This window comes from Heterodontus francisci, chromosome 22, assembly GCF_036365525.1.
Source record: "Heterodontus francisci isolate sHetFra1 chromosome 22, sHetFra1.hap1, whole genome shotgun sequence".
Lineage (NCBI taxonomy): Eukaryota > Metazoa > Chordata > Chondrichthyes > Heterodontiformes > Heterodontidae > Heterodontus > Heterodontus francisci.
This window is the reverse complement of record NC_090392.1, coordinates 71,047,324-71,059,390: the sequence shown is the minus strand read 5'-3', so window position 1 is coordinate 71,059,390 and position 12,067 is coordinate 71,047,324. Positions and strand designations below refer to the sequence as shown.

Below are 12,067 nucleotides of genomic sequence, written 5' to 3'. Positions count from 1 at the left end.
AGACCAAAACTTTATTATAAGAGGCTCTAGAGTATTTGGGCCACAAGGTAAATTGTGTTTAAAAACAGCTTGTTTCAAAATACTGTACATCACTAGAAGTGTTTACAAAATTGATACCAATGTACTATTGGAAAGAAACTTGGCAGTGTAGTTTTGTGTAATACTTTCCTTTTTAAGATAATTTTAATTCAGTTTGCTGCTGTCATGACCAGTGAGAGACCTGTAACCAAAGATACTTTTATTCTAGTGTTGTGCAACTCTAAATTCCCTGTCCACAGATAACCTAATTTTGGAAGAAGATTCATATATTTGAGTTCTTTTTGAAGTTTAAATGGAAATGTGGTATAGAATGCATATATATATTGCTGGAAATCCTAGTGAGAACTTCTTAATTTTGAAAAATTAGAACTTTACCAATGATCTGCATACTAGAGCATAATGAGCTTGGCTAGTAGGCTCCTTTCCCTTTATCACTCATGTCATTCTCCTTGCCTCTTAGCTTCAGAAAGCAGTAGGTCCTGAAATTACAGAAAATGATCTGGTCCCAGCTTTCCAGAACCTGCTAAAAGACTGTGAGGCTGAAGTCCGTGCAGCTGGGGCCAACAAGGTTAAAGGTGGGTTGGACTTTTCTTATTTCTCTTCCTCTCCGAGCCCACAGTATTTAGTGCAGGTCTGAGGGAGTGCTGAATATCGAAGGTGCTGCAAAGCTATTCAATTGTAACTTGCAAAAGGTAATTGAAGATGTACTTGAATAGGGCAACTTTTGTAGGGTTTGTGGGAAAAGCAGGGGAATGGGACTAATTGGATAGCTCTTTCAAAGAGCTGGCATAGGCACAATGAGCTGAGTGACCACTACCTGTGCTGTATGATTGTGATGAGACTGAATAGAACTTTATTAGATCTCTGACTACAATATGGATTGTATTGTAGATGGACTTAAAAGATCCTAATTGTATGGGGCTTTGGTGAGACCACACCTGGAATACTATGTACAGTTTTGGTCTCCGTATTTAAGGAAGGATATACTTGCATCAGAGGCAGTACTGCGAATGTTCACTAAATTGGTCCCTGGGATGAGAGGGTTGTCCTAATTCAGTTGGTTGCTGTCGTGACCTGTAACCAATGATAGTTTTATTCCAATGTTGTGCAACTCTAAATTCTCTGTTCACAAACGATCTAATTTTGGAACACGATCTATAAATTGAGTAAATTGGGTTTATATTTAAAAGAATGATAGGTGATCTCATTGAAACATACAAGATTATGAAAGAGCACGATAGGTTAGATAACTGAGACATAGTTTCCCCTAACTGGGGAATAGGAATTTCGGAACAGGAGTTGGCCATTCAGACTATCGAGCCTGCTCCGCTATTCAGTACGATCATGGCTGATCATCCACTTCAATGCCTTTTTTCCCACACTATCCCCATATCCCTTTATGTCTTTGGTATTTAGAAATCTGTCAATCTCTGCTTTAAACATACTCATTTACCTGATTTTGCACAGCCCTCTGGGGTAGAGAATTCCAAAGACTCTCAACCCTCTGAGCAAAGAAATTTCTCCTCAACTCTGTCCTAAATGGCTTCCCCCTTATTTTGAAATTGTGTCCCCTGGTTCTAGACTCCCCAACCAGGGGAAACATCTTAGCTGCATCTACCCTGCTATCCCTTTAAGTATTTTGTTGGTTTCAATGAGATCACCTCTCATTCTTTGAAACTCTAGGGAATACAGACCCAGTTTCCCCAATCTCTCTCCATAGGACAGTCCCGCCATCCCGGGAACAAGTCTGGTGAACCTTTGTTGCAATCTCTCTATGGCAATAATATCTTTGCTAAGGTAAGGAGACCAAAATTGCGCGCACTACTCCAGATGTGGTCGAACCAAGGTTCTATACAATTGAAGCAAGACTTCTCTATTAGAATCTAGAACAAGGGGCAGAGTTTCAGGATAAAGGGTCCATCGTTTAGGACTGAGATGAGAAATTTCTTTACTCAAAAGGTTGTGTATTTTTGGAATGCTGTACCCCAGAGGGTAGTGGATGCACCATCACTGAATATATTTAAGGCTGAGATACAGATTTTTGATCTCTTGGTATCAAGGGATATGGGGAGTGGGTGGGAAAGTAGAGTTAAAGCCCAAGATCAGCCATGATTATATTGAATAGCGGGGCATGCTCGATGGGCCGTGCGCACCAGCCACTACTACTTTGGGTATCACCATTTCTGTGATCCTGCTACGTGGCACCTTTACTGGATTTCTCATAATTAAGTGAGAATCTATGTGGTGTCACGGCCCCCTAGTCACGGCTGCAGCTGCACTTCTGCCACTAGATGGAGATTTGAGAAGCTTCTGTTTCCCATGTTTCCAAACTTGTGGTTTTTATGTCAATAGTTGGAGGGGTGCAATTTGCATGCACTCATACTGCAATCTGAGATGATGGTGATGTTGAATCCTGCCTGTTGCAACCTGACAATATATTTAAAACAAAAGCAACAAAGCAGATGCTGGAAATCTGGAGTAGAATCAGAAAATGCTGGAAACACTCAGGTCAGGCAGCTACATTTTTTTTCATTCGTTGGATGTGAGCATCGCTGGCAAGGCCATCATTTATTGCCCATCCCTAATTACTCTTGAGAAGATAGTCGTGAGCTGCCTTCTTGAAATACTGCAGTCCACGTGGTGTAGGTACACCCACAGTACTGTTAGGGAGTTCCAGGATTTTGACTTGGCAACTGTGAAGGAACGGCGATATAGTTCCAAGTCAGGATGATGTGTGACTTGGTGTGGCACTTTCAGGTAGTGGTGTTCCCATGCGTCTGCTGCCCTTGTCCTTCTTGGTGTATGTCATGGGTTTGGAAGGTGCAGTAGAAGGAGGCTTGGTGAGTTGCTGATGTGCATCTTGTGTATGTTACACGCTGCTGCCACGGTGGAGGTCGTGAATGTTTAAGGTGGTGGATAGGGTGCCGATCAACTGGACTGCTTTGTTCTGGATGGCGTCGAACTTCTTGAGTGTTGTTGGAGCTGCACTCTTCCAGGCAAGTGGAGAATATTTGAATAGACTGACTTCTGCCTTGTAGATGGTGGACAGGTTTTGGGGAAATAGGAGATGAGTTACTTACTGCAGAATTCCCAGCCTCTGACCTGCTCTGAGAGTCATAGAAAGATACAGCACTGAAACAGGCCATTCGGCCCACCAAGTCTATGCCAACAACCGCAACTACCATCTTTTGTGGTAGGTATGACTCCAGTCAGCGGAGAGTTTTCACCCTGATTCCCATTGACTTCAATGTTGCTAAGACTGTTTGATGCCACACTCAGTCAAATGTTGCCTTGAAGTCAGGGGCAGTCACTCTCACCTCACCTCTGGAATTCAACTCCTTTGTTTGGACCAAGGCTGTAATGAGTTCTGGAATTGAGTGGCTCTGGCAGAACCCAAACTAAGCATCAGTGAATAGTTTATTGGAGTAAGTGCCACTTGATAGCACTGTAGATGGCACTTTCCATCACTTTGCTGATTGAGAGGAGACTGATGGGGTGGTAATTGGCTGGATTGGATTTGTCCTTTTTAGTGGACAGGACATATCTGGGCAATTTTTTCCACATTGTTGGGCAGGTGCCAGTGTTGTAGCTGTACTGGAAAAGCTTAAGTAGGGGTGTGCCAGTTCTGGAGAAAAGTCTTCAGTACTACAGCTGGGGTGTTGTCAGGGCCCATAGCCTTTGCTGTATCCTGGGCCTTTAGCTGTTTCTTGATGGCTTTTGGAATGAATGGAATTAATTGTCTGAAAGCTAGCATTGTGATGCTGGGGACCTCAGGAGGTCAAGGTGGATCATCCACTCAGCACTTCTGGCTGAAGATGGTTGCAAATGGTTCAGCCTGGTCTTTCACACTATGGAGAAAGAAACAGTTAATATTTCAGATTGGTGACCTGTCATCGGAAGACATTTAATATACGAATTGATCATCCACTTTCAGGTGCTGATTGACCTGCTTTATGCTTCAGCATTTTCTGTTTTTACTTCAGACTTCCAGCATTTATGGTTTATGTTTTCATCAGGAAATCTGAGCTTTGTGCTGCAGCTTTCTAATGTCTGTTACTTCATATGTCTTCCATCTTGGAACAATTTTACATGGTCCTTTTCAGGTGATTGCATTATAGAAGATGGATTTACAGTTTTTTTTTAAAGCGAACAGGCTCAGTGCAAGAAGATGGAAACATTGATTCTTCTGTGATTTTGTTTCCCCATTTGAGCTTTATTTTATCCACAAAATCTGCCTTTAATCTTGCAACTTGAAATTAGGTAGATGAATTAGATTTGCCCTTTTGAATTGTCTAATTGCCAATCACACTTTGTGATGGTCACTGGCTTGCCGCAAATTAGTGTGGAAGTGGAGCTGATGCTGATAAACATCACTGAATGAGCCATCTGGCTTTCCGCCATAAATCAACTGTTTCAAATAATTTTGATGTGTCTGCCAACATATTTTGCCATTCATCCTCGGTGCTGCAGCTGGAACTGTACTCTCCATGGATGCCAGATCACTATTGAATCAATTTGCATTCTTTACACCGATACAGCTTTGCCAAGAGTAAACAAAGATGGAAATAAAGACAGAAAATGCTGGAAACACACTCAACAGGGCTGGCAACATCTGCGGAGAGAGAACAAAGTCAACGTTTCAGGTGGATGACTTTTGATCAGACCTGGATGAAAGGCCATCGACTGGAAATGTTGACACTTTCCTCAGATGCTACCAGTCCTGCTGAGTGATTCCAGTGTTTTCTGTTTTTATTTCAGATTTCCAGCATCCACAGTATTTTGCTCATGTAAACAGAGAGGGAGTTTGGCATTTGCTACCTCAATCACTCTGTTTAAGCTACAAATGCCATCTTTGTCTTTCTTCTACTTTCAAATTTGTGCTTAAGAATCTTAGAGTCATAGTTATACAGCACAGAAACAGACCCTTCGGCCCATCGTGTCTGTGCCGGCCATCAAGCACCTAACTATTCTAGTCCCATTTTCCAGCACTTGGCCCGTAGCCTTGTATGCTATGGCGTTTCAAGTGCTCATGTAAGTACTTCTTAAATGTTGTGAGGGTTCCTGCCTCTACCACCCCTTCAGGCAGTGTATTCCAGATTCCAACCACCCTCTGGGTAAAAAAATTTTTCCTCAAATCCCCTCTAAACTTCCTGCCCCTTACCATAAATCTATGTCTCCTGGTTATTGACTCCTCCACTAAGGGAAAAAGTCTCTTCCTATCTAACCTATCAATGCCCAATATAATTTTGTATACCTCAATCGTGTCCCCCCTCATCCTTCTCTGTTCTAAGGAAAACAACTCTGGCCTTTTCAGTCTCTCTTCATAGCTGAAATGCTCCAGCCCAGGCAGCATTCTGGTGAATCTCCTCTGCACCCTCTCCAGTGCATCACATCCTTCATATAGTGTGGTGCCCAGACTGTACATAGTACTCTAGCTGTGGCCTAACTAGCGTTTTATATAGCTCCATCATAACCTCCCTGCTCTTATATTCTATGCCTTGGCTAATAAAGGCAAGTATCCCATATTCCTTCCTAACCACCTTATCTACCTGTGCTGCTGCCTTCAGTGATCTATGGATAAGTACACCAAGGTCCCTCTGACCTTCTGTACTTCCTAGGGTCCTACCATCATTGTATATTCCCTTGCCTTGTTAGTCCTCCCAAAATGCATCACCTCACACTTCTCGGGACTAAATTCCATTTGCCACTGCTCCGTCCATCTTACCAGCCCATCTATATCATCCTGTAATCTAAGGCTTTCCTCCTCGCTATTTATGACACCACCAATTTTCGTGTCATCTGCGTACTTACTTATCATACCTCCTATATTCACGTCTAAATGTACATTACAACAGCAAGGTTCCCAGCACTGATCCTTGTGGTACACCACTGGTCACAGGCTTCCACTCGCAAAAAGAACCCTCGACCATCACCCTCTGCCTCCTGCCACTAAGCCAATTTTGGATCCAGTTTGCCAGATTGCCCTGGATCCTATGGGCTCTTACCTTCTTAACCAATCTCCCATGCGGGACCTTATCAGAAGCCTTACTGAAGTCCATGTAGACTACCTCAACTGCTTTACCTTCATCTACCCATCTAGTCACCTCCTCGAAAAATTCATTCAAGTTCGTTACACGATCTCCCCCTGACAAAGCCATGCTGACTATCCCTGATTATTCCCTTCCTCTCCAAATGGAGATTAATCCTGTCCCTCAGAATTTTTTCCAATAGTTTCTCAACTGCCTGATAGACTCACTGGCCTGTAATTACCTGGTTTATCCCTGCTACCCTTCTTGAATAATGGTGCCACATTCGCTGTGCTCCAGTCCTCTGGCACCTCTCCCGTGGCGAGAGAGGATCTGAAAATTTGTGTCAGAGCCCCTGCTATCACCTCCCTTGCCTCACATAACAGCCTGGGATGCATCTCATCTGGGCCTGGGGATTTATCCACTTTTAAGCCTGCTAAAACAGCTAATATTTCCTCCCTTTCAACATTAATATGTTGAAGTATATCTCAATCCCCCTCCCTGATGTCTACACCTACATCGTCATTCTCCACATTGAAAACAAATGAAAAGTAATCATTTAAAACCTCACCTATGTCCTCTGGCTCCACACACAGATTGTCACTTTGGTCCCTAATGGGCCCAACTCTTTCCCTGGTTATCCTCTTGCCCTTAATATGCTTTTAAAACACCTTAGGATTTTTCTTTATCTTGCCCGCCAATATTTTTTCATGTCCCCTCTTTGCTGTCCTAATTATTTTTTTAAGTGCCCCCCCCCTACACTTTCTATACTCCTCTAAATGCTTCTGCTGTTTTCAGTGCTCTCAATCTGCCATAAGCCTCCTTTTTTTTTTCCTGTTCCAATACTCTATATATCCCTTGGCATCCAGGATTTCCTGGACTTGATGGTCCTACCCTTCACCTTAATGGGTATTTGTTGGCTCTGGACCCTCACTATTTCCTCTTTGACTCCCACTGGTCTGATGTAGACTTTGCTACAAGTAGCTGCTGCCAGTCCACTTTGGCCAGATCCTGTTTTATCAAATTGAAATCGGCCTTTCCCCAATTCAGTACCTTTATTTCTGGCCCGTCTTTGTCCTTTTCCATAACTACCTTAAATCTTAGAGTTATGGTCACTATCCCCGAAATGCTGTCCCACTGACACTTCTACCACTTGTCCAGCTTCATTCCCTAGGATTAGGTCCGGTACTGCCCCTTCTCTTGTAGGGCTTTCTATGTACTGGCTCAGAAAGCTCTCTTGTATGCATTTTAAGAATTCCTCCTCCTTTAAGCCTTTTGCACTAAGACTATCCCAGTTGATATTGGGTAAGTTGAAATCCCCTACTATTACTACCCTATTATTTTTACACCTCTCTGAAATTTACCTACATATCTGTTCCTCTATTTCTCCCTGACTGTTTGGAGGCCTGTTGTACATGCACAGCCCTTTTGTTCTTAAGTTCTACCCATATGGCCTAATTTGAGGAAGATATCATCTCTCCTTACTCTCCTTATTGACTCCTTGATCAACAGTGCAATACTATTATCTAAGAATTTGAACCTTTTTGCAGTCTTTCCAAAAGGTTTCCAAAGCTTTTTTTTTGGTAATAGACGTGGCTGGTATACATCTTAAGCTGCATACTGAGCATTGTGCTTAATCTGCTTTAAAAGTTAAGGGATAAAGTTAAATGCCTGTGAGAACCATGCTTTAATGATACCATATATTATTTTGCAGATTTTTGTGAAAACCTGCCAGCAGATTGCAGAGAGACTGTCATAATGAACCACATCTTACCATATGTTAAGGTAATGTTTTCTCAAGTTCTTGGCTGATTATGCAGCTTAAAAATGATGTAGAATCTGATTTGCGTCACCTCCAGAAAAACCAAAATCCCTTCATTTTTGGGTTGAATGTGAAGTAGATGTTAGTAAGAGACTGATACCTTTATAACCTTTATATCCAGTCATTTTTGATTGTCAAACTCCTTATAATTGAAAAATCTTAATGCTTTTGAGCATCTTGTGAGGGTGAATTGTAAAGGCCTTTTTGCATACTGGTTTAAAACCAGGAAGGTTCAGAACAGTACTTGGCCTAGTTTGTGTGAAGAAGAAAATATGGATACCTGTTGTGAAATGGTCTCATAATCTCCAAAATTAGATTAAAATTTGTTCCATTATCTCCAAGACTGGAGTGCTGCGATATTGCATTTCAACTTTTTTGAATTGAGAAATAGGACTAGGTCCCATAGTGAACGACATCACCAAAATGGAAATTGGGTAAATCAGAAGGTAATGCTTAGATGGCGCCAAGTTTGGGTGGGAGGATGAAGTTGGGAGAGACCATGTCCAGAATTTTGCAGTCCTGGGACACGATAAAATACAGTAGGAGACTTAGCACAGTATTATTTCATGGGCTTTAGGTCCCCGTTGTCAGGACCAGAATTGGCATCCTGAGCCTGCACTTGCTGAGAGCGAGACTGTGGAGCATTCTTCTCGGAGGCTGCTGCCACGTTCGCTGTCCTATTAAGGATGCCGAACAGGCTCCAATGCTGCCAGCAGCTCTAGAGCCTTTGTAACCTCACCGGGAGAGGTGGGTGCTGCTGAGGCAGTTTGGGACCACAACAGTGCTTCAACTTGGTGGCACCCTCAGAGGTGCAAATTTAAATTAAAAATTGTGGGGTAAATCTGGTATCACTCTCAGAGGAGGGGAAACCGCACCAGTGCAAGCGTTTGGACTGCGAGTTCGGCCTTTCCCGCTGGCAGACCCCTTTTTACGGTGTGATGCCTGTGGCTCCAATGGCGCCCCCATCCCCTGCCTCTAAGTCCATGAGGCTGGAGAGATTCAGCCCATAATTTCAACATAACAAAGCAGAGAGGAAGAAATATGTGTGGGATGGCATTTGCGGCATAACAAAAGAGGAAATTAAGAGGATTAGCGTCCTCAATAATGCCAATAAAATGGGGAAAGGTTGTAACAGAGGTTGTAGGAGATTAGCAGCTGGAGATGAGAGGGATATCACCAGTCATGAGCTTTTACTTGTATCTTGGTCTGACATGCGAGATGGAAACAATATTCATGCCTTGAACTTGACATGGACTTTATAGTGTTACAGTTTCTTAAGGGGAATTGAATTGTTTAGCACAAAAGGTGAAAAGCAGATTGTTGAAAGAAGCTTCAGCAATCGAGTTGTGCCTGGGAGTTCCATTTAAGGTGAGATTGTTTGAGTCCAAAGATGTCTAAAGAAGAAGAACTAAAGCATGGAGTCAAGTTGGTACTTATTAGTTGATCTTGGGAGGAACCTGAAAAAAGACTTGCATTTATATAGCGCTTTTCACGACCACTGGACGCTCAAAGCGCTTTACAGCCAATTAAATATTTTTGAAGTGTAGTCACTGATGTAATGTAGGAAATACAGCAGCCAACTTGCACACAGCAAACTCCCATAAACAGAAATGTGATCACCAGATAATCTGTTTTCGTGATGTTGATTTGAGGGATAAATATTAGCCACACCACTGGGGATAACTCCCCTGCTGCACTTCGAAATAGTGCCATGGGATCTTTAACATCCAGCTGACCAAGCAGATTGGGGCCTCAGTTTAATGTCTCATCTGAAAGACTGCACCTCTGACAGTGTAGCACTCCTCTACTGCAGTGGAGTGTCAGCCTTGATTGATTTTTTTTTTGTGTGTTCAAGCCCTGGAGTGGGACTTGAACCTGGAACCTTGTTACTCAGAGGTGAGAGTATTGCCAACTGGGCCACAGCTGACACCGTAATCAACAAAAATTGAAGCTCTGCTGTTAGGATCTTACTCACCTCCTCCAAATCCTGGTGTTAGTATTTTAGTGAAATTGAGAGAGGTTGTGGCAGCCACGAGTACCGAAATGATTTGAATCAGTACACCCACGCAGGAATGTTGGAAAGTGGCAACTTTTCTTACAGAAAAAATTGAGATCTTTTAATTTCATCATCTCTGCTTAGCAGCTTTCCATGACCACATGGCTAAAGGTGATAACTTGCCATGTGAGCCTGTATGATGGCTTCCTGCAGTGCAGTGTGATTCCAGTACTGCCTTAATAACCCTAAGTTGATGAGCCTTGGGGTTAGCATCAAATTTATATTCAAACATTGAATTTTCAGTACCTCTTTGTTGCAGGAACTGTTTTCCCAATTGTGCATAGACATGTTGACTCATTGTTTAATGATTGAAAGATGACTTCCCACACTTGACATTTTTTGGCGGGTTTTTCAGTTTGAGTAAAACTCCAGGCTGTACTGTTGAAATTTACTTTGAATTGCTTGTGTATATGATCTGCCTTTGCGGTTGGGTATTGTAATGATCTAGGAAACTTGATTGTAAAAGGTTTTAGAAAATGTTGTAATTAATAATACCTGCTATTAAAATAGAATTAGTCAAAACACAGTGGTGTATCAATTTGAGCAGAGTCTTCAGATGCTTTTTTGGAATTGGCTAATAGTTTACATTTTTGCTAATGATTGCAACGTGTATATTCTGTTACAATAATGGTGGCACAGGTTGCAAAATTACTTATACTGAATATACATAGCACTTGTATTCCATCTCTGTAAATTGTGCTTTTATAATGTACTAGCATATTGTCCATAATCAATTGATAAATATATTAAAGGGGGTGCTGTGCTTGGGAGACAACAACAAACTTAATCCACAGAATGACCTAGTAGCCTGAGCTTGCTTTTTTATTCTTTTGCGGGATGTGGGCTCACTGACTAGGCCAGCATTTATTGCCCATTCCTAATTGTCCCTGAGACGTTGGTTGTGAGTTGCCGCCTTGAACCGCTGCAGTGCATATGGTGTAGGTACACCCACAGTGCTGTAAGGAAGGGAGTTTCAGGATTTTGGCCCAGCGACAGTGAAGGAACGGCGATATAGTTCCAAGTCAGAATTGTGTGTGGCTTGGAGGGAAACTTACAGATGGTGGTGTTCCCATGCGTCTGCTGCCCTTGTCCTTCTAGATGATAGAGGTCGTGGTTTTGGAAGGTGCCATCGAAGGAGCCTTGATGGGTTGGTGCTGTGCATCTTGTCGATGGTACACACTGCTGCCACTGTGTACCGTTGCTGGAAGGAGTCAAGGTGTAAGGTGGTGGACGGGGTGCCGATCAAATGGGTTGCTTTGTCCTTGATAGTGTCTAGCCAGAGTATTCCCAGCCTTTGACCTGCTCTTGTAGCCACAGATTTTATATGGCCGGTCCAGTTCAGTTTCTGGTCAGTGGTAACCCCTAGGATGTTGATAGCGGAAGATGCAGTGATGGTAATGCCATTGAATGTCAAGGGGAGACAGTTGGTTTCTCTCTTGTTTGAGATGGTCAGTGCTCGGCACGTAACTTGTCACTTATCAGCTCAAGCCTGAATGTTGTCCAGGTCTTGCTGCAAATGGACACACTGCCTCAGTATCTGAGCAGTTGCGAATGGCACTCAACATTGTGCAATTATAAGCAAACATTCCCACTTCTGACCTCATGATGGAGGGAATGTCATTGTGAAGCAGCTGAAGATGGTTTGACCTAGGATACTACCCTGAGGAACTCCTGCAGTGATGTCCTGGAACTGAGATTATTGCCCTCCAACAACCACAACTATTTTCTTTTGTGCTAGGTATGACAGCAACCAGCGGAGAGTCCCCCTCCCCGCCCCCAATTCCCATTGACAGTTTTGCTAGGGCTCCTTGATACCACACTCAAGTCAAATGCTGCCTTGATGTCAAGGGCAGTCGCTCTCACCTCACCTTTGGAGTTCAGCTCTTTTGTCCATGTTTGGACCAAGGCTGTAAGGAGGTCAGGACCCAAGCAGCTGTAGCAGAACCCAAACTGAGCGTCTGAGCAGGTTATTGGTAAGTAAGTGCCACTTGATAGCACTATCGATGATGCCTTCCATCACTTTGATGATCGAGAGTAGACTAATGGGTCGGTAATTGGCTGGATTGGATTTGTCCTGTTTTTTATGTATGGGATATACCTCGGCACTTTGCCACATTGCTGGGT

The 12,067-nt window shown here is 43.0% G+C and overlaps 1 protein-coding gene across 1 annotated transcript in view; it reads left to right on the top strand.

Annotated features, from left to right (window-relative positions):
- ppp2r1ba (protein phosphatase 2, regulatory subunit A, beta a) overlaps nt 1–12,067 on the top strand; it is a 54,501-nt gene that overhangs the window by 20,363 nt on the left and 22,071 nt on the right. Inside the window, exons 7-8 of the mRNA XM_068053987.1 lie at nt 500–614; nt 7,780–7,850. Coding sequence (XP_067910088.1) covers nt 500–614; nt 7,780–7,850 — 186 coding nt within the window. The remainder of the gene's footprint in view (nt 1–499; nt 615–7,779; nt 7,851–12,067) is intronic.